At 37.7% G+C, this 19,034-nt stretch overlaps 1 protein-coding gene and 1 long non-coding RNA gene across 2 annotated transcripts; one reads left to right on the top strand and one right to left on the bottom strand.

Moving 5' to 3' along the window:
• The first annotated feature begins 1,268 nt into the window (after positions 1-1,268).
• On the top strand, positions 1,269-3,175 carry LOC141365190 (iron-sulfur cluster assembly 2 homolog, mitochondrial-like). Its single transcript, XM_073869153.1, has 4 exons — positions 1,269-1,412; positions 1,875-2,031; positions 2,154-2,269; positions 2,792-3,175. The coding sequence occupies exons 1-4, from the start codon at positions 1,351-1,353 to the stop codon at positions 2,964-2,966; spliced, it is 510 nt and encodes a 169-aa protein (XP_073725254.1). The 5' UTR covers positions 1,269-1,350; the 3' UTR covers positions 2,967-3,175.
• Positions 3,176-5,426: 2,251 nt separating this feature from the next.
• On the bottom strand, positions 5,427-13,629 carry LOC129418080 (uncharacterized). The gene is made up of 3 exons (XR_012370555.1): positions 13,543-13,629; positions 7,582-12,233; positions 5,427-6,972 (listed from the first exon to the last, which is right to left on the bottom strand). It is a non-coding gene; the product is annotated as an uncharacterized lncRNA (long non-coding RNA).
• Between the last annotated feature and the right edge of the window lie 5,405 nt (positions 13,630-19,034).

Here is a 19,034-nt window from a genome sequence, read left to right as displayed (position 1 = left end):
TTTGTCATTTCAAATATGCTTCCATCCAGAGACGTAATTTCTGTGGAAGATAATTGGAATTAACCCACCCAAAAGTTAAAACAAGCAATTAACCACAATTTTTGTGTAGAGCATTTACATACACGGATAGATAGGTCTCAAACACAAATTACTTTTTTATTATTATTGAATATCATCAACAACAAAACACATTTTGTTCAATGCCACATGAACATGAGGTATTATTCACACAATTATTCACGTTATCAAAGAAGAAAAGAGAAAACAAAATTTAAAATACTTTTAAAATATTATATGTTTTTATATATGTTATTTTTACTTTTCCAAAGGGGTACTGTATAATTTAAAATCATTTATAAAATGTGACAGGTTTGGTTTACAAAGGGCTCAAAAACACATTGCTGAAAACTCGAGCTGCTCGTGCCCTCCGTCAGCACATTGGAGAAGTCAGTGACATCGACATCCACAATCCTAAAATCAAGACAGGCCCCTAGTGGGGTTAACATGCTCCTGCAACAGGAGCGCACATACTGATAACAACACACCACATTTTCGTTATGGTTAATAAAAACATAAGCAGTTTACTCTTTAATTCTAAAGTTTACTCTGTTCAAACTAAAAAAAAAAAAACAAATTATTGTACACACTTGTGTCAACAGACACGGAGACTGCAAATATATCTAATTCGTATTTATAGTCGCTAATCTGTACTGATATGCAGTATATTTTTGTTTAAAAGTAGGACTGGGCAAAGATTGATCCAGATTAATCTCACACAAAATAATGAAATAAAAAAGTATTGCTGTGCTGTGTGTATGTCATGTATATCCAAACACACACACACACACACACACACACACACACACACACACACACACACACACACACACACACACACACACACACACACACACACACACACACACACACACACACACACACACACACACACACATTTAAGAAATGTTTTATTTTTATATCGTTTTTTATTTATATAGAATATAGAATATATAAAAATATAAATAAATATATATAAACTTGTAAATGTTTTTTTTAAATGCATACATGAATGTGTGTGTGTATTTATATATACATAACAATTACACACAGCACAAACTTATATGTTATGCAAAAAATACTTTTATTTTGTATGAGAGTAATCTAGACCAATCTATTCCCAGCATTATTCAAAAGTTATTTTCCTTTAATATAAAACTCTAACACAAAATCTACGTATTCTGCGTAATCTAATCACAAAAACAAATTCTACAACTTTCACACAATCTGGCAACCCATATTATCAGTCCTTCAATAACGCACATGCGCAGTACACATTTTGCGTTATAGAAGATGTCATTTGTTCGAAGACTCCTCTCAAGCGCCCCCAAAACTGCAACATTTTACCTTCTCAAGTATGTGCGAAGTTTCTTAACGACACCACAGTGATTTGTTCAGTTACTTAGTCACCTAATATAAACAACTTTGTTTGCGTAGTGTTTTTGACATAAGTTGGCTTAGCTAGCTTGCTAGCTTCATGATGCAGCTGCAGTGTTAAGCTATATGACTGCGTTTCAATAACTTAACGTTACCTTAAAAGTGACATGTCGACTATTATTCATGTCAGATAAAAGATATGATATAATTAAGGTGTCATTTCCTAATGCAAAGATTTAAACGATTAACCAAACGACTTAATTGAATAAACAAAGTATCCCGCCATTGTTTTTATCATATGTATTTCAAATGGTATTCATTATAATAACATTAATATAATAATGTTATGACCTCGTGATGTACCCATACGTGTAACAGTTACTAATATAAATGTCACTGTGTATGGTAGTTGTCTGACATGTCTTTATGTTTCTCTTCAGTTTATCTTCAGCCAGAGGTCATTCACTGAGAAGATCTAACGTTACTGCCACATCTAACGTTACATTGCGCTACAGCAGCAGCGTTTCCTTTTCTAAAGAACAACCAAACACATCCAGCACTGGTGATGGCCTTAATCTCACTGAATCCTGTGTCAAGGTTTGACTACATCTCACAGTGATTGCATTTATATATATTAACAAATAAACTCATCCAAGGCACTGAATGCAAATAATAATCCTCTTATTGTATGATTGTGTTGATTTCTTATGTCCCTGCAGAGGCTTACAGAAATCATGAGTAAAGGAGAGTATCTGAGGATAACAGTGGAGGGAGGTGGATGTTCAGGTTTCCAGTATAAATTCTCAGTGGACACAGTCATAAACAACGATGATAGGTAATGACACCATTAATGTCAGAAAGAACTCCTAATGTGTATTAGTTTTTAGTGGTGTTTTGATATAATTAGCATCGCTGTTTGGTATTGCATATACTTAAAGGGACAGTTCACCCAAAAGTGAAAATTCATTTAATCCTCTATTAATTTTTTTTTTGCTCTGCTGAACACAAAGGAAGATATTTGTTAAGAAGAAAAAAACAGGAGCACCATTGACTTCCATAGTAGGAAAAACAAATATTATGGAAGTCAATAGTGCCCCAGATTGGTTACAAACATGGCTCAAAAGAAACCCTCATTTTTTCAGAACCTGTGACTTGTTGAAGAAAAGTGTGTGTTACTTTTCTGAGCAACTATTTTTTAAGTGACCAGACCACCCAGAACACAATACCAATTTTTTCTCTTAATAAAATGTACAATTTTACACATCATATATCCAAACTAGTGTTGCAGAAATTAAAGGTAAAGTAATACAGTAATGGATTTTCACCTGCATTTACTTCTGTTTCTGCTTCTTATCAGACTGTTTGAAAAGAATGGCACTGGAGTTATAATCGACGAGGACAGTCTGGAGTATTTGAAAGGATCCACAATTGACTTCAGTCAGGAGCTCATTCGCTCTTCTTTTCTGGTGTCAAATAACCCTAAAGCTGATCACGGCTGCTCGTGTGGTTCATCGTTTTCTGTCAAGGTCTAAACACTACGACAACTATTTATTATTAAATGTAATAAAGTTGAGAAGCATTTCAAGCAGAAACATTGTTCACAGTTGATGTATGAAAAAGATGATTAAGTTATGAATAATATAAACGCACAATGTCACACGATGGATCCCACAGCTGTTTGTGTATTGTACATAAAGTAGAATGTAAATAGAGTATTAATAAACTTGAAAGATTATATGGATTCCAATTGTGTGGAGTGATCTTGTTATCCTTAAATGGTGTTGCTTAGTATATTACTGTGCTTTTAATGACTCATGTTATCTTAGCAACTTTTGTTGCTTTTGGATATACAAAATAAAATAACAGTATATTAATGTATCAGTGGTTTGATGAAGCTCATAATCATAATGATGGTGAAAAGGGCCACTTTAATATTTCACACAAAAAAGGCATCTCAGATTCAATCAAGTAATGTGTATTTTGCATTAAATGATCAGAGAACTGAATGAAAGATCATCCTGAATACATTACAAACATTTTGCTTCTTATCATTCTAAATTAAATGTAGTGATCCTAAAGAGATTAGTCATATGACTTTATGTACTGCTGAAAAGGCCTTTGCCTAAAGATGATTAAAGGTAAGTGTGAAAGAATGTTAAAAATCCATTTGTTGTCGAACTGCTCACAGTTTTTCCTACCAAATCATATTGAAATTTAGTTCACTGAGAAATCTTGATATTTGGTTATTGTAAAGATTATAGCTACTCTTACTAAAGCACGTGATATGACAAACCAAGTCAGTAAAATTGCTCATGAAAAGGGAACTAAAACACACCCAAAAAGAGACACTTTGCTTTCATAGGCAACATTTTAAATCATTGTATACACTTTAAAACACATTCCTGTAGTTTTAGAAACCGTGATCCTTTTATCCAGATAGCAGATATCTTTTATTTAAAGGGGACTTTTTCCATGTTTAAGTGTTATAATTGGGTCCCCAGTGCTTCTATCAACCTAGAAAATGTGAAAAAGATCAACCCAGTAACTAGTTTTGTTAAACAATTCTCTGCAAGCATGTGAAAAAATAGATAATTGAAATTTGGCTCCCTTTGTGATGTCAAAAGGGGATAATACCGCCCCCTACAGCACTTAGTGCAGAGATCAGCTCATTTGCATTTAAAAGGCCACACCCAAAAATGACACATTTTTGCTCACACCTACAAAGTGCCTATTATAACATGCTATAATAAATTATCTATATTGTATTTTTAGCTAAAACTTCACATATGTACTCTGGGGACATTAAAGATTTATATTTGACATCTTAAAAAAGTCTTGTGAACTTTAACTTTGATAAATTGGAATTCACTTTTAGTTAAGTAACAAACAGAGCACAGTCAATACAAATGAGGTTCTCTGTAAAAGCTGTTTAAAGGATAGTTCACCCAATAATGACTCACAAATGAAAACGAAGGAGGAATGTTTGTAACCAAACCGATCATGAGCCACGTTCACTTCCATAGTATTCTTTTTCCTACTATGGATGTGAATGGGGCTCATGATCGGTTTGGTTGCAGGCATTCCTCAAAATATCTTCCATTGTGTAATTTATACAGGTTTGTAACAACATGAGAGTGAGTTAATGATGACAGAATTTACATTTTTGGGTGAACTGTCCCTTTAAGCCAAATTTGACAAAAACTTCAAAACAGTTACATAATTCAAAACAGTCACATTGTTCCATATAAAAGTAGCTTATTTTGGTCAGAGCTGAACATAGTTGCTTATTACACACAGCCTTTCGATTGTGGCAACGTACGACTTGTTATTGCTATAATAAGACAATTTTGCAGTTTTTATTTAATATGCAGAGTAAAATAAACATCTGAAACTTTAAGAAAAGATTAAAACAGTACGGTCTATACAGCAGCTTGTAAACAATCACATGAGCCTGATTGAATCACCAACACTGATCTTCCTCATAAACCAAATGCCATCCGTCAGCATCTCATTCTGGTAAATCATTGCTATAATTTTAGCACAACACAAAATGGAATTAGGCAATTGTTTGTAAAGTGTCCATAGATGACAAATCTGTCATGGTTAGAAAAACAATCATAAAATTATGTTCTATTAATTATATCTAAAATGTCTGTAGATAATCATCTTGGCACACAGAGAGGTTAATAATGTCCCTTTTCGAGTCCTTTTGTTGGTTTTGTAAGGGATCTCAGATTTTAGAAGGAGAACACAACTGCGCCCATTCACAGGTTTCAGACACAATAGGTCTATGAGCATTAGTATGAATATATTGTATTGCAATAGGTAGCATTTAAGTATTACCATTAAATCAACACTAAACAACAGATTTATAAATGAAAAGGTTTAATAACAGTACTGATTTAAAGTTACAACTAAAATGGTTACACTACAAATGCATAAAATGGTAAGTAATGTACAAATAACGGTTTCCAATGTATGTGAGATATTAACATGATAATATAAAGAGCAGGGAAAGAAAGAAAGTTTAGAAGAAAGAAAGGAATCAATGAGTCTTGGCCTAATGGCCTGGGGCCGGTTGCACCAGCTGTGCGAAAGTTACAACGTAGCCTAGTTACGACGTAAATGCGCACTAAGTTACAACTTACGCACTACTAAATGTTTTTGCGTTGCACCATTAAACTTAGTTTAAACGTAACAATACGTTGTAACTAAATATTTAGCTACAAAAGCCTCTGTCCATGAATAAAGGTGAGACTAAGATGTCAGCCAGATTTTATCAAATTGATTAGCTCGTAATTATGAAGAACTGCACGTTTGTCAACGAATTTTCAAGAATTGTTTTGTTTTCTTTGTATCCATCAATTAAAATAAGAATTTCATGGCTGAAAATTTTCTTCCTGTTCATTTTCTTCTCCGTGTGTGGGATAGATATTTTCAATTAAAAGTGTAATGTTTTGATAACATGCATAAATTTCTTTTTTTCTGATGAACACAAAAGAAGATAATTTGATAAATGATAGTAAACACACAGCTAATGGTTACCATTTATCAAAATATCTTTGGAAAAAGAAATTCATACAGGTTTAGAACAACATGAGGATGAGAAAATGAAGACAGAATTTTTTTTTGAGTGATAAATTTACGGCCTAATTTTACGGTACTGAACTGTTTTATAAAATTACAGTTTCTTGCTGTAAATGGTTGCATGAGTGGTGGGCATGGGGGGAGGAACTGCACTGAAATTACTGAGTGGTATGTGTTGGCCACTTATTAATATGCATTGTCTGCCTGGACTTGTATTATAAAGACTGAATACTTTTGAAACGTCATCAGTAGATGGCCAAGTACTGTTCCAATTCAAAGTTAACATCTAGCAAAAAACTGTTAAAATCCTAGATGTGTTCCTACATCATACCTTTAATCGCGGACCCTTATGAAAATTAACCATGTTGTCTTGCTTTATTGATTACCATTGGCAAAACATGGTTTTACTACAGTAAACGTCTGTTTTGGACTGCATAACTCCTTTAATATAAACATAAATAATGTCCATAAAAGGGTCTGCTCATTCAATAATCCGGGCAAAATCTGCATGAACGTATACACAGAAATAATGTTGAGGACACTGCACGATAATGAAAACTTTAGTTAAAGTCGATTAATATTTCTGTTTTTAATAAATAAATATTCTATGTTAAATTGGCTCTAAACAGGCAATTTCGGTCCCTGACGCAGCACTGGAAGAAGCACTTTACTTTAATCTTTCATATATTTATTTACTTTTATTATGTTATTATTGGCAGAGGCGCGTGTCCGTCTCTTGAATGCTTTGTGATCACATGATTATTCAAAGTGTTTCAGTGGTGTTGTTTTGAATCTTTTCGGTCTCTGTCTGAGTTGTCTTCACAGTTTCAGCACAGTGAATGTGCAGCATCCTCTTGGGTGTTCTGATTGACTGATGCCTGGATGAAGAGATTTCCATCAGTCATGGAGCCTGGTCCTCCTGCTTCATCTCCGTCTCAACTTTATTTGCTTCTGTAATAGCAAATAATATTGCTTCACACACACACACACACACACACACACACACACACACACACACACACACACACACACACACACACACACACACACACACACACAGCCCTGGACCACAAAACCAGTCATATGGGTACATTTCTTAAATTGAGATTTACATATTACCTTAAAGTTAAAAAATACGCTTTCCGCTGATGTTTTTTGTTAGGAAATATCAAATTATTGGGCCAAAATACAACTATTTTAAAATCTGGAAACTGAGGGTGGCCAAAAAATAAATAAATATGGAGATTATCACCTTGAAAGTAATCACCAAATAAAGTCCTTAGCAACTTCATCCACTTATAAAAATAAGTTTTAATATATGTACGGTATGGAATTTACAAATATCGTCACAAAACATGATCTTTACTTAATATCCTAAGTATTTTCAGCAAGAAAAATCAATAGTTTTGACTCATACAATGTATTGTTGGCTATTGCTATAAATATACCTGTGCGACTTATGACTGGTTTTGTGGTCCAGGGTAACATTTGTTATTCACAACTGCGGTCAGGAAAAATTAGACAAGACAAAGTGCAAAAAAACAACAGAGATCTACTTACATGAGTTGGTCATCTAACAACATTCCATCAACTGTTTTTACTATCTGTAAAACAAATTGAACTCACAGAAGAAGTTAAAGACAAAAATTATGACAATTTCACCATATGTCACGATCCTGCCTCAATCATTCATGCTTTTCTAGTCTTTTGTCAGGATCGTGACAACGTTACTTGTTTTGTGTGGAAGCACATGTCATTGTTTGCTTTCGTGTTAATTGGGTTAATTATTTTGCTATTGTTATATGCCCCACACCTGTTGCCCCCATGATAAGCTAATGTTTGCTGTCCTGTGCTGATTTGTTTGTATGTTTCCTGTATAAAGTGAATGAAGTCTAGTTATTTAAAGTTTAGTTTACTGTTAAGTTTATAGTTCAGTTTAGGCTAGTATGTTTAGTGTTTGCCTAGCTTTACATTGTTCCTTTTCGAGAACAGTCTCTCTACATTGCGTTTGAAGCTGACGCTATGTGAGCCTTTCCCTTTTATGATTTCTCTAAAGCTTTTTTACAGCGCCAATGTAATGGCCAATGCAGGCCAATGCTCTCTACTTCTGCTCGGCCGTCTGGAAGTCCAAGACTTCCAGGACGTCAGGCGGCCCTGTCCCGCCTGCATGTTCTCTTCGAAGTCCTCGCTTCGGGCTAAGCCGGAAGGGTCGGACACCCTGGAAGTCCAAGTTGAAGACCCTGGAAGTCCAAAACTTCCAGGATGGCATGTGGCCCTGTCCCAACTACGCATATGCTCCTGAGTCCTTTCTTTGGGCTCGGGGGGTAGGGTAGGACACCCTGGAAGTCCAAGACTTGCAGGACGGCAAGTGGCCTTGTCCCGCTTGCACATATGCTCTGGCCACCTCTCGTTGGGATTGGCCTGTAAGGTCAGAGACCCTGGAAGTCCAAGACTTCTAGGACGGCAAACGGCCCTGTCCCCCTTGCGCGTATGCTCTGGCCACCTCTCGTTGGGATTGGCCTGTAAGGTCAGAGACCCTGGAAGTCCAAGACTTCTAGGACGGCAAGTGGTCTTGTCGCGCTTGCACGTATGCTCTGGACACCTCATCCGGCTTGACCAGTAGGGTCGGAGACCCTGAAAGTTCAAAACTTCCAGGAGAGCAGGCGGCCCTGTCCCGCCTGCGCATCCGTTTCTGAGTCCTGTTTTTGGCCTTTGCCTGTAGGGTCAGACACTCTGGAAGTCCTAGACTTCCAGGACGGCAGACGGCCCTGACCTGCTTGCGTGTATGCTCTGGACACTTCTCGTCTTAGCCAGTAGGGTCAGACATACTGGAAGTCCAAGACTTCCAGGATGGCAGGCGGTCCTGTCCCGCTTGCCGGTATGCTCTGGACACCTCTCGTCGACCTTGGCCAGTAGGGTCAGACACCCTGGAAGTCTAAAACTTCCAGGATGGCAGGCGGCCCTGTCCCGCTTGCGCGTAAGCTCTGGACACCTCTCGTCAGGCTCGGCTGGTGGTCAGAGACCCTGGAAATCAAAAACTTCCAGGATGGCAAGCAGCCCTGTCCCACCCAAGACTTATCATCAAGCTTGGATGGTAGAGTCAGAGACCCTGGAAGTCCAAGACTTCTCGTCGGGCTCTGCCTGTAGGGTTGGAGACTCTAGAAGTCCAAGACTTCCAGAACAGCAAGCGGCCCTGTCCCACTTGCGCGTATGCTTTGGACACCTCTCGTCAGGATTGGTCGGTAAGGTCAGAGACAATGGAAGTCCAAGACTTCTAGGACGGCAAACGGCCCTGTCCCCCTTGCGCGTATGCTCTGGCCACCTCTCGTCAGGTTTGGCCTGTAAGGTCAGAGACCCTGGAAGTCCAAGACTTCCAGAACGGCAAGCGGCCCTTTCCCGCTTGCGCCTATGCTCTGGACACCTCGTCTCGCTTGATCGGTAGGGTCGGAAACCTTGGAAGTCCAAAACTTCTAGGATGGCAGGCGGCCATGTCCCGCTTGCGCGTATGCTCTGGACACCTCTCGTCAGGCTCGACTGGTGGTCAGAGACCCTGGAAATCAAAAACTTCCAGGATGGCAGGCAGCCCTGTCCCGCCCAAGACTTATCATCAAGCTGGGATGGTAGAGTCAGAGACCCTGGAAGTCCAAGACTTCTTGTCGGGCTCTGCCTGTAGGGTTGAAGACCTTAGAAGTACAAGACTTCTAGGATGGCAAAAAGGCCCTGTCCCCCTTGTGCGTATGCTCTGGCCACCTCTCGTCAGGATTGGCCTGTAAGGTCAGAGACCCTGGAAGTCCAAGACTTCTAGGACGGCAAGCGGCCCTGTCCCGCTTGCGCATATGCTCTGGACACCTCGTGTGGCTTGACCAGTAGGGTCGGAGACCCTGGAAGTCCAAAACTTCCTAGAGAGCAGGCGGCCCTGTCCCGCTTGCGTGTATGCTCTGGACACCTCTCGTCAGGCTCGGCTGGTGGTCAGAGACCCTGGAAATCAAAAACTTCCAAGATGGCAGGCAGCCCTATCCTGCCCAAGACTTATCATCAAGCTTGGACGGTAGAGTCAGAGACCCTGGAAGTCCAAGACTTCCAGGATGGCAGGCGGCCCTGTCCCGCTTGCGTGTATGCTCTGGACACCTCTCGTCAGGCTCGACTGGTGGTCAGAGACCCTGGAAATCAAAAACTTCCAAGATGGCAGGCAGCCCTATCCTGCCCAAGACTTATCATCAAGCTTGGACGGTAGAGTCAGAGACCCTGGAAGTCCAAGACTTCTCGTCGGGCTCTGCCTGTAGGGTTGGAGACCCTAGAAGTACAAGACTTCCAGGATGGCAGGCGGCCCTGTTCCGCTTGCGCGTATGCTCTGGCCACCTCTCATTGGGATTGGCCTGTAAGGTCAGAGACCCTGGAAGTCAGAGACTTCTAGGACGGCAAGTGGCCCTGTCCCGCTTGCGCGTATGCTCTGGACACCTCGTCTGGTCTGACCGGTAGGGTCGTCAGACACTCTGGAAGTCCAAGACTTCCAGGATGGCAGGCGGCCCTGTCCCGCTTGCGTGTTTGCTCTGGACACCTCTCGTCGAGCTTGGCCGGTAGGGTCAGACACCCTGGAAGTCCAAAACTTCCAGGATGGCAGGCGGCCCTGTCCCGCTTGCCCGTATGCTCTGGACACCTCTCGTCAGGCTCGACTGGTGGTCAGACACCCTGGAAATCAAAAACTTCCAGGATGGCAGGCAGCCCTGTCCCGCCCAAGACTTATCATCAAGCTGGGACGGTAGAGTCAGAGACCCTGGAAGTCCAAGACTTCTAGTCGGGGTCTGCCTGTAGGGTTGGAGACCGTAGAAGTACAAGACTTCTAGGACGGCAAAAGGCCCTGTCCCCCTTGCGCGTATGCTCTGGCCACCTCTCGTCAGGATTGGCCTGTAAGGTCAGAGACCCTGGAAGTCCAAGACTTCTAGGACGGCAAGCGGCCCTGTCCCGCTTGCGCGTATGCTCTGGACACCTCGTCTGGCTTGACCAGTAGGGTCGGAGACCCTGGAAGTCCAAAACTTCCTGGAGAGCAGGCGGCCCTGTCCCGCCCAAGACTTATAATCAAGCTTGGACGGTAGAGTCAGAGACCCTGGAAGTCCAAGACTTCTCGTCGGGCTCTGCCTGTAGGGTTGGAGACCCTAGAAGTACAAGACTTCCAGGAGGGCAGGGGGCCCTGTCCCGCTTGCGTGTATGCTCTGGACACCTCTCGTCCGGCTCGACTGGTGGTCAGAGACCCTGGAAATCAAAAACTTCCAGGATGGCAGGCAGCCCTGTCCCGCCCAAGACTTATCATACGCGTGCGCAAATGCTCTAGACACCTCTCGTCGGGATTGGCCGCTTATGAAACATTTTGAAACAAGGTATTTAGATATTTTCATAATAAATAACTATAGGGACCTGGCCTGTGAGCCAAAAACCCACATTACAGGGCAGTACCCTACTTCTAATCGTATTTGTTAAGTGTTTAATTTAAAAAAAACTTGTTGTCCTGTACATCCGTTTTAACGTATTTACACAATGGATAATAATCTCTATTAAAAAAATAAATCTATTGATTATTATGTTAGAAAAATTGGTAATATTACAAAGCAAGGTCTTTACATTAGATGCTTAGGTGTTTTAAAAGTAGGCCATTCCTGTCTTTTTGCCAGTCCCAAACCTTGACCCACCCGGTACAGAGTGCACACCGCATTGTGGGCATGAAGCTGATAGTCATGCACAGAGCAGCACTGCACCCAGCATAAGGAAACAAGCAAATCTATAACAAGGACCTTCGAGCAACCTAAAGTTTTGAGACGATTAAAGTATTTTTTTCTTTAATATATAAACTGAACTGAACTATATAAACATACATATACTGTACATACATATACACACACATACTGACTGTATATGCTTTAGTACTTCTAATCATATTTGGTAGCGTTTCTTTTCAAAAAATGTTTGGCTTTACATCTGATTTTTTCGTTTACACAACGAAGTATAATTCTAATAAAAAAACATGTAAATTAATTATATTATCTTAATGCTTCATAAGGTAAACATGTTTCCCCTTTTACCTGTCTTGCAGTGTGTTTTAGAGTGTTTTAAGGTTTACCGTTCTTACCCTCACCACAGAATAAGTCATGTGCACAGATGTAACTTTTACAGAAGTTTCTCCCTAGTAGACACAGCATTCAGTGAGCAGAGACTTTAACCTGTGGCAGATGACACAAAGATGCACTTCCTCAATAAACACTCAAGTGACCACTGAATAATAAGAATAATAATGTGAATATAATTTAATTTAATTCAATATTGTCTGTCCATGTGACACTTAAGACTTTCAGACGACATCTACTGCAACAGGCATTTGGTATTGACAACTCTGTCCAGCAAAAATCAGACAAGACAAAGGACAATTTTTACTATCTGTTAAACAATTAAACTCACAGAAGAAAACAAGATAAAATATGACAATTTTATCATAAGTATTGTACAGTGGGTCGACGTGGCTGGCATGTTTTGAAAATAATTATTTTTGATTCCAAAAATAGTTTTGGGACGTTTTAAAACAAGGTATTTAAATATTTTATGGTAAATAACTATAGAGCTCTGCCATGTGAGCCACCCATCAACAATTCAACATCACAGGGCAGGACTCTACATCTAATCGAATTTGTTAGTATTTCTATTTACATTTAGTGTATACACATTTCTATTTTGCGTAATTATCATTAATTTAATAAACATGTCAAGTATTATATTAGCAAAAGCAATGTTATCAAATGGTGTTATTGTTACCATATTAGTACATCACAGTAGGACCCCACATCTAATCCTAGTGTTTTGTTATTTATTTATTTATTGCCTTTACATCTGCCTTTTGTGTTCATTTACTTGACGCAGAATCATTTCTGATTTATAAAAGTAAGTCAATTAATTATCATAAGCGCAAAAGTTGATGTTTAAAAACAAAATGTTTATATGCTTACTGTAGGTGTTTCAAAAGTAGGGCCATTCCTTTACACCTTTACAGTGAAAGCTACTCTTCCCTACTGAAAAATTTGTTTTAAGCTGGTTTTGCAAACTTTGCCAGGCTAGGACCAGCTACTGCCACCTTAAACCAGCTTAAACCAGCTGCCAATTTATGCAGGTCTTAGCTGGATTTTTCAGTAGGATTAAACGGGTCCCTGTCACGGTGAAAAATTGCCTTAAGGGCACAGTCATATACAATGTGGGCTCGTTTTGAAAATCTATGCGACGTTTGTTTGATGATTGATTTTAAAAAATAATTTTGGACGTTTAAAGGCATCAGTATTCCATTGCAAATAACGCTTTGTTAAGCGATTCGTTTCCAAAACTTTTCGGGTCAATTTACACGACGCATAACATATTTCTCTGTATCTCTAATAAAAACTCATGAATTAATCATTAATTATCATAATTATGAACAAAAGCATTTACCGTTTACACAAGTGTTTTTTTTCTAATGCTTAATAAGGTTTACGATGATTCCTCCCCTACCTGTCCTGCACTGTCCTTAGCAGAGTGTTTTGAGGTTGACCGTTCTCTTCCTAAACTCACCACAGAATAACTCAACAACACTGTGTGACACTGCGGTTTTTATAGCCCGAGAGCTGGCGTTCTATGTCGTCATGGATTCCATATTAGGTCATAGAAGGAATCGCGTCTGTAAAAAAATAAAAAGATCACGTCTGTGTCACGTGACGCCGGTGACGGTTTAGACAGAAACAGACAAAACGCATTTCTAGCAAATTAAAATGTATATAAAGACAATATTTTTCTCAAGTAATAAGAATGCAACTAAAACATATGCAATATGTAAATCTTTTAATATTTTTGTGTAATTCCTCATTACGTCCCCCCTGGCTTTATGTTTACTGTATTGTTGTATTGTGGTGTTATTTTGACTGTGTACTTTGGTCTTTTGTAAAGTGAATTCATTATAATAAAAAATGCTTGCATAAAAAAACCCGCATTTCTAGGATTGCAACATTAACGCTAGATGTACAATAATGTGAGTACGGAATTTGACTGAGTTAAGTTTCATTTATTAACCGTTAGATGTTTGAAAGACGAATTCACGATATAGGTTTGTTTTAATTGTACTTATAAAATCATTGTATCAAATTTTGCCATGTTAAAATAAATCATAAATATGTTCTTTTACCACTTTAAACTCTTACATTTTCTATAATTTAATTGATGTAAATTTGAAGCTTTTGCATATGACTCGTATCTATTATTTGAGCACTAGAGGGCGCGTGTGTCTCTCTGTCTGATTGTGGTCACGTGGGTTGAAGCTGCAAGGACGCGTGTGCTGTGAATGGCTTTTAATGTAAGTGGTTTTGGGTGTTTTATAATTTAATTTTTTTATTTTCACGTGGATGACTCTCTTTCTGTATGTGTATGTGTAGAAATGTGAACTGTTCGAGCCAGTGGTTTAACTCATGCTTTGATTTGTAGTAGGCCTAATCAGGGAAAATTGACATATCTGTCTACCCATTTCCTCTAAGTGAGAAGGCTTTTAAATACATTTTTCTTGTTTAAATTTTTTCATAATTTTAAAAGCCTGAAAAAACAAAGCCATTTAATACAAGCTGGGTATTGCAACTGGGCTCTACAGTATGTAGCCTGAATTCAATGATGTCATCAGATATGTTCTTGAATGAACACTATGTCTGTTAGATATCTTTTAACATTTTGGCATTTATTTATGAGCCATTGTTTATGATGAGCTAATGGCTTTTATATTAATAACTATGTGGCTCTACTGTCTTCTGTTATAAAAGATTAGAGAGTTTCTCAAACAGTTAAAAACTTCACCACACTCACTTAATATGTACTTTTATCATTAATGTGCATATTCTTGTTTTTTTAATGCAAAAAGGTTTTTGAATATGTTACCATTAAATGTCTTACACTGCATTGTAAGAGCTGTATCAGGACAAATACGGGATGGGACATCCCAGCAGCTAATCTTTAGGTTTGTTAGATTTATGAGGCCGAGTGCTTGGAAAGGTAATACACAGAAGTAAACTCGTGAAACATCCAGAATGTATATGTGGATGTATACACATTACTATTTTAATGTGTTAAAATTACTTTTACTCAGAGATTTTTATATCCGAGATGTTTGTATTTCAGAAAGGTTACAGTAGATCACAGCCAGGTAACACTCGACACAGTTCAAATTGAAAAACACAGGCAGAGGACAAAACACAGGCAGAGGACAATGTTTCTAGACACAAACCACACACTTTTACTAGATCATAAGTAATGATAGACGGGTATTATTTTTCTATGGTTCCATATTCCTCCTTTAACTACATCATGAACTCTGATATAAAGAAAAGTGACATATATGTAGAGCCAGGGCATCTAAAAGAAATATGACAAACATGCAGGCCAAAAAGGATCCAAGACTGATGATCCAGGTTTAAACTTCAGAAAGGTTACAGGATGAACCACTGCCAGGTAACGCTCAACACAAATCAGACACTCAAACAGAGGACGACCAGTGATAAGTACCCCTAGTAAAAAAAATGGTAATTCCATCAACACTTAAAAACCACATGGCCAGTATGTCCAAGAAACATTTTAGGCAGATAAGAATCTCACAAACTGTGAAATTGAGGGTAAAAAATTCAAATGTCATTCCACTTTCAGTTAATGGGTGCATGTGTTCCACATACACATTCAGCTCTTGTGCGCGGATTATTGTTTTATATGGAGATTTACTGCATTTGTAGCAGCTATTACGGCAACCCTTAACTGCACATGATAGCACCTCCATTTTAGAAAAATTTATTTGTACACATCTGTCTGTGGTGTTACTGTCTCTTCTGGAAACATCACACACATAAGCAGCTGTGTCATCAGTATTTGAAAATGAAAAAATAAATGACTACAATTTCAGAAATCTCAAAACATCAAGCCGACTATCTGTTTGTGCTAAAATCTGAATGTAATGTCATAATATGTTAATATTCAGTATTTATTATCATTTGCATGTTTTGATGTGGCATATGTCATGATTTTTAATGATTTTATTTAATTGTTGTCTTTTTAAAATGATTGTCTTTGCCAAATTGTATAGTTTATTTAACACAGAAGCAGTTATTTAACATCCATATCTCATTTGAGTAGTGATTTGTTATATTTGCATAATACTTCATATATTTATTTGTAACAATGTGATTTTAATACCCATATTTATTATTGTATGACACCTCATGTAATGAAAAAGTGAAAATAAAAGTCTTTCTGATGTCTTGCAGTTCTGTTTTTAAACTGTTAAACCTAAAGTGCTATAGAATAAAAAAGTGCATAAATAACAAAAATAACCCTCCTGACTGCTAATAAATTAAAGGTTCTTTATAGCACCATCTATGTAGCAGATTTTTAAGGCAAGGATCTATATAGAAACATCCAAAAAAGTGTTCTATATAGCAGTGGTTTTCAAACTGGGGGCCGGGAGATGGTGCCAGGGGGCCCCAGTTTTATGACATTTTATGAAATACATTAATTTATCATGAATTCTGTGTAATTAAACCTAAAAAAAATAAGGCTACTAACCGAAAGCACTACTTTTTTGTATAATTGTATGTTTTTTTATTGCTGGGCAAAGATTAATCACGATTAATCGCATACAAAATAAAAGTGTATTTTTGCATAATATATATGTCTGTGCTGTGTGTAATTATTATGTATATTTAAACACAGACACATACATATATACATTTCAGAACATTTTTATTTATATATCCCTTATTTTTGTTTATATATAATATAGAATATATAAAACTGGAAATAAATATTTATACACATGTGTTTCTTAAATACATGCATGAATGGGTGTGTATTTGTATATACATAATAATTACACACAGCACAGACATATATATTATGCAAAAATGCACTTTTGTTTTGTATGGGATTGATCGCGATTAATCTTTGCCCAGCACTAGTTTTTTTTATTAAAATGTTGAGTTTTAGAACAGTTTTTTTGTCACAAATTTTCTTTGGGGGGCCGCGAAAGAATGCACCGTACACAAAGGGGGCCGCACACTGAAAAAGTTTGCACCAAAAATAGCACCAAAAAGGGTGCTGCGATTGTTACAAGCTGAAGGCACCTTATTTGGTACTATATAGAACCATTTTTCTTAAGAGTGTAGCCCCATCTCAATTTTTGCACATCTGTTAATGTTATTGCTGCTTTAAATACCTGGGTTACTGCTGCCATTGATACATTTTATTTGCACTCACTCACTTGCAAGTTACTGCACTACTGTTTTTTGCACATATGTTAATACTATCTATTGCTTATACAGATAAGCATTAACAAAATGATCAAGTCTGTCTTCTTCTTTTAAAAGAAAGCAAAAAGAAAACCAAAATTAAGCTGTTAAAAATAGCATTGCCAACATTTTCCTCTATTAAAATTGATTTAACTTCACTTTCATCTATTTAATTACTAATATTTAGTTGCATAACCCTTGTTGATAACTGCTGCACTTCGAAACAGGTATTTCAGTCCCAGATCCAAAGTTCCTGTCAATTTTTAGGTTTTGCTTTAGAAACTGCATTTTAATGTCACGCCACAAGTTTTCAGTGGGGTATAGATCAGGGGATTAAGTTGGCCACACCATAACCTCAATCCTTTTTGTCTGGAACCAAGATTTTGCCCTCTTTCTTGTGTGTTTGGGGTTGTTTCTTGTTAAAACACCCATTTTTGGGGCATTTCCTCTTCTGCAAAGGGAAACATAACCTCTTCAAGTATTCTGATGTATTCAAACTGATGTTCTTTGTATACGATAAATAGGCCCAACACCGTAGTATGAAAAACATCCCAATACCATGATTTTGCATGCTTAACTGTCTTAACAGAGTACTGTGGCTTGAATTTAGTACCCAGGGGTCACCTTTTACTCTTATCAGGCCACACAAAGCCATTTTTGTGTGAATCTTTGACATCCTGAAAATACAATGATGTGTTTTAACAGAAGTTGATTGTTTTCTTCCACGTGTTTCAGGTTTTTGTAACTATTTTAAAGCATTTGAGATCATTTTAGCTCATTTAATAAATTTTACTTAGAAATTCAGTAGCGGATATATTTTATAACAATGGGTGAAACATTTGCTTTCCCTATTTCTTAATAAATGACAAAAAGCACCTGTTTTTTCACAGAATGAACTCATTTTTAATTAAACTTCACACTGCTATTATTTTGATCATGCCACTTTCAATAAATGAGTCTATAACTCAGATCAAGTAGAGTGGAGATCATTACCAATGGGTCCATTGTTTTTCTATATTACTACATTTTATTGTACATGTTCCATACCTCACATAAATAAAAATTTATACAATCTCAAACTCCGTGTCAGTATACTGATCTCTCAAGTGTTGTATATTAGAGGCAAAGATTCGCAGCAGCATTAATTGTGTTTAGAAATGTATTTCTGCATCAAATATCATGGGCCGTTATCAGTGAGCCCTGCTTCACGTTGCAAACTTGATGGACTCTTATTCTGCCTGACCCAAGAAAGCTAGGGCTCTGTTTGGCCAATAAGATAAAGGGGGAGGCGTTTTACATTTGGAAAACAAAATATAGCCATTTCTGCTTTTTTCTTTGAACAAAAAACCAAGATGCACCCTTTTTAAAATGTAATTTTTCATTCCGAAATAGAATAATGATGAATGAACGACAACGTAAACGGACCGTTACTTTCGTCCCTGCTGACAGGGCCAAAATGCGCTCCCTATGTTCAAAGTGAAATACTACAGTCGTTTTACATTTGTTCAAAATTCCACCTGGTATTGATAGAACACACTTGTGAGTTACTGACACAGCAAAAATATATCTCTGTCTCAAACATTATCTTTTAAAATTAAGATTTTCAAATTTTTTTACTTTTGCCCCTGCTCTCCCCTACTGTATGCACCACTGACAAGGTCATTGCCTAAAGAAGATCAAAGGTAAGGGTGAAAG

The sequence above is a fragment of the Misgurnus anguillicaudatus genome, chromosome 7, assembly GCF_027580225.2.
Source record: "Misgurnus anguillicaudatus chromosome 7, ASM2758022v2, whole genome shotgun sequence".
In the NCBI taxonomy this organism is placed as follows: Eukaryota; Metazoa; Chordata; class Actinopteri; order Cypriniformes; family Cobitidae; genus Misgurnus; species Misgurnus anguillicaudatus.
The sequence above is the reverse complement of the archived record's forward strand: the minus strand, read 5'-3'. Positions and strand labels throughout refer to the sequence as shown.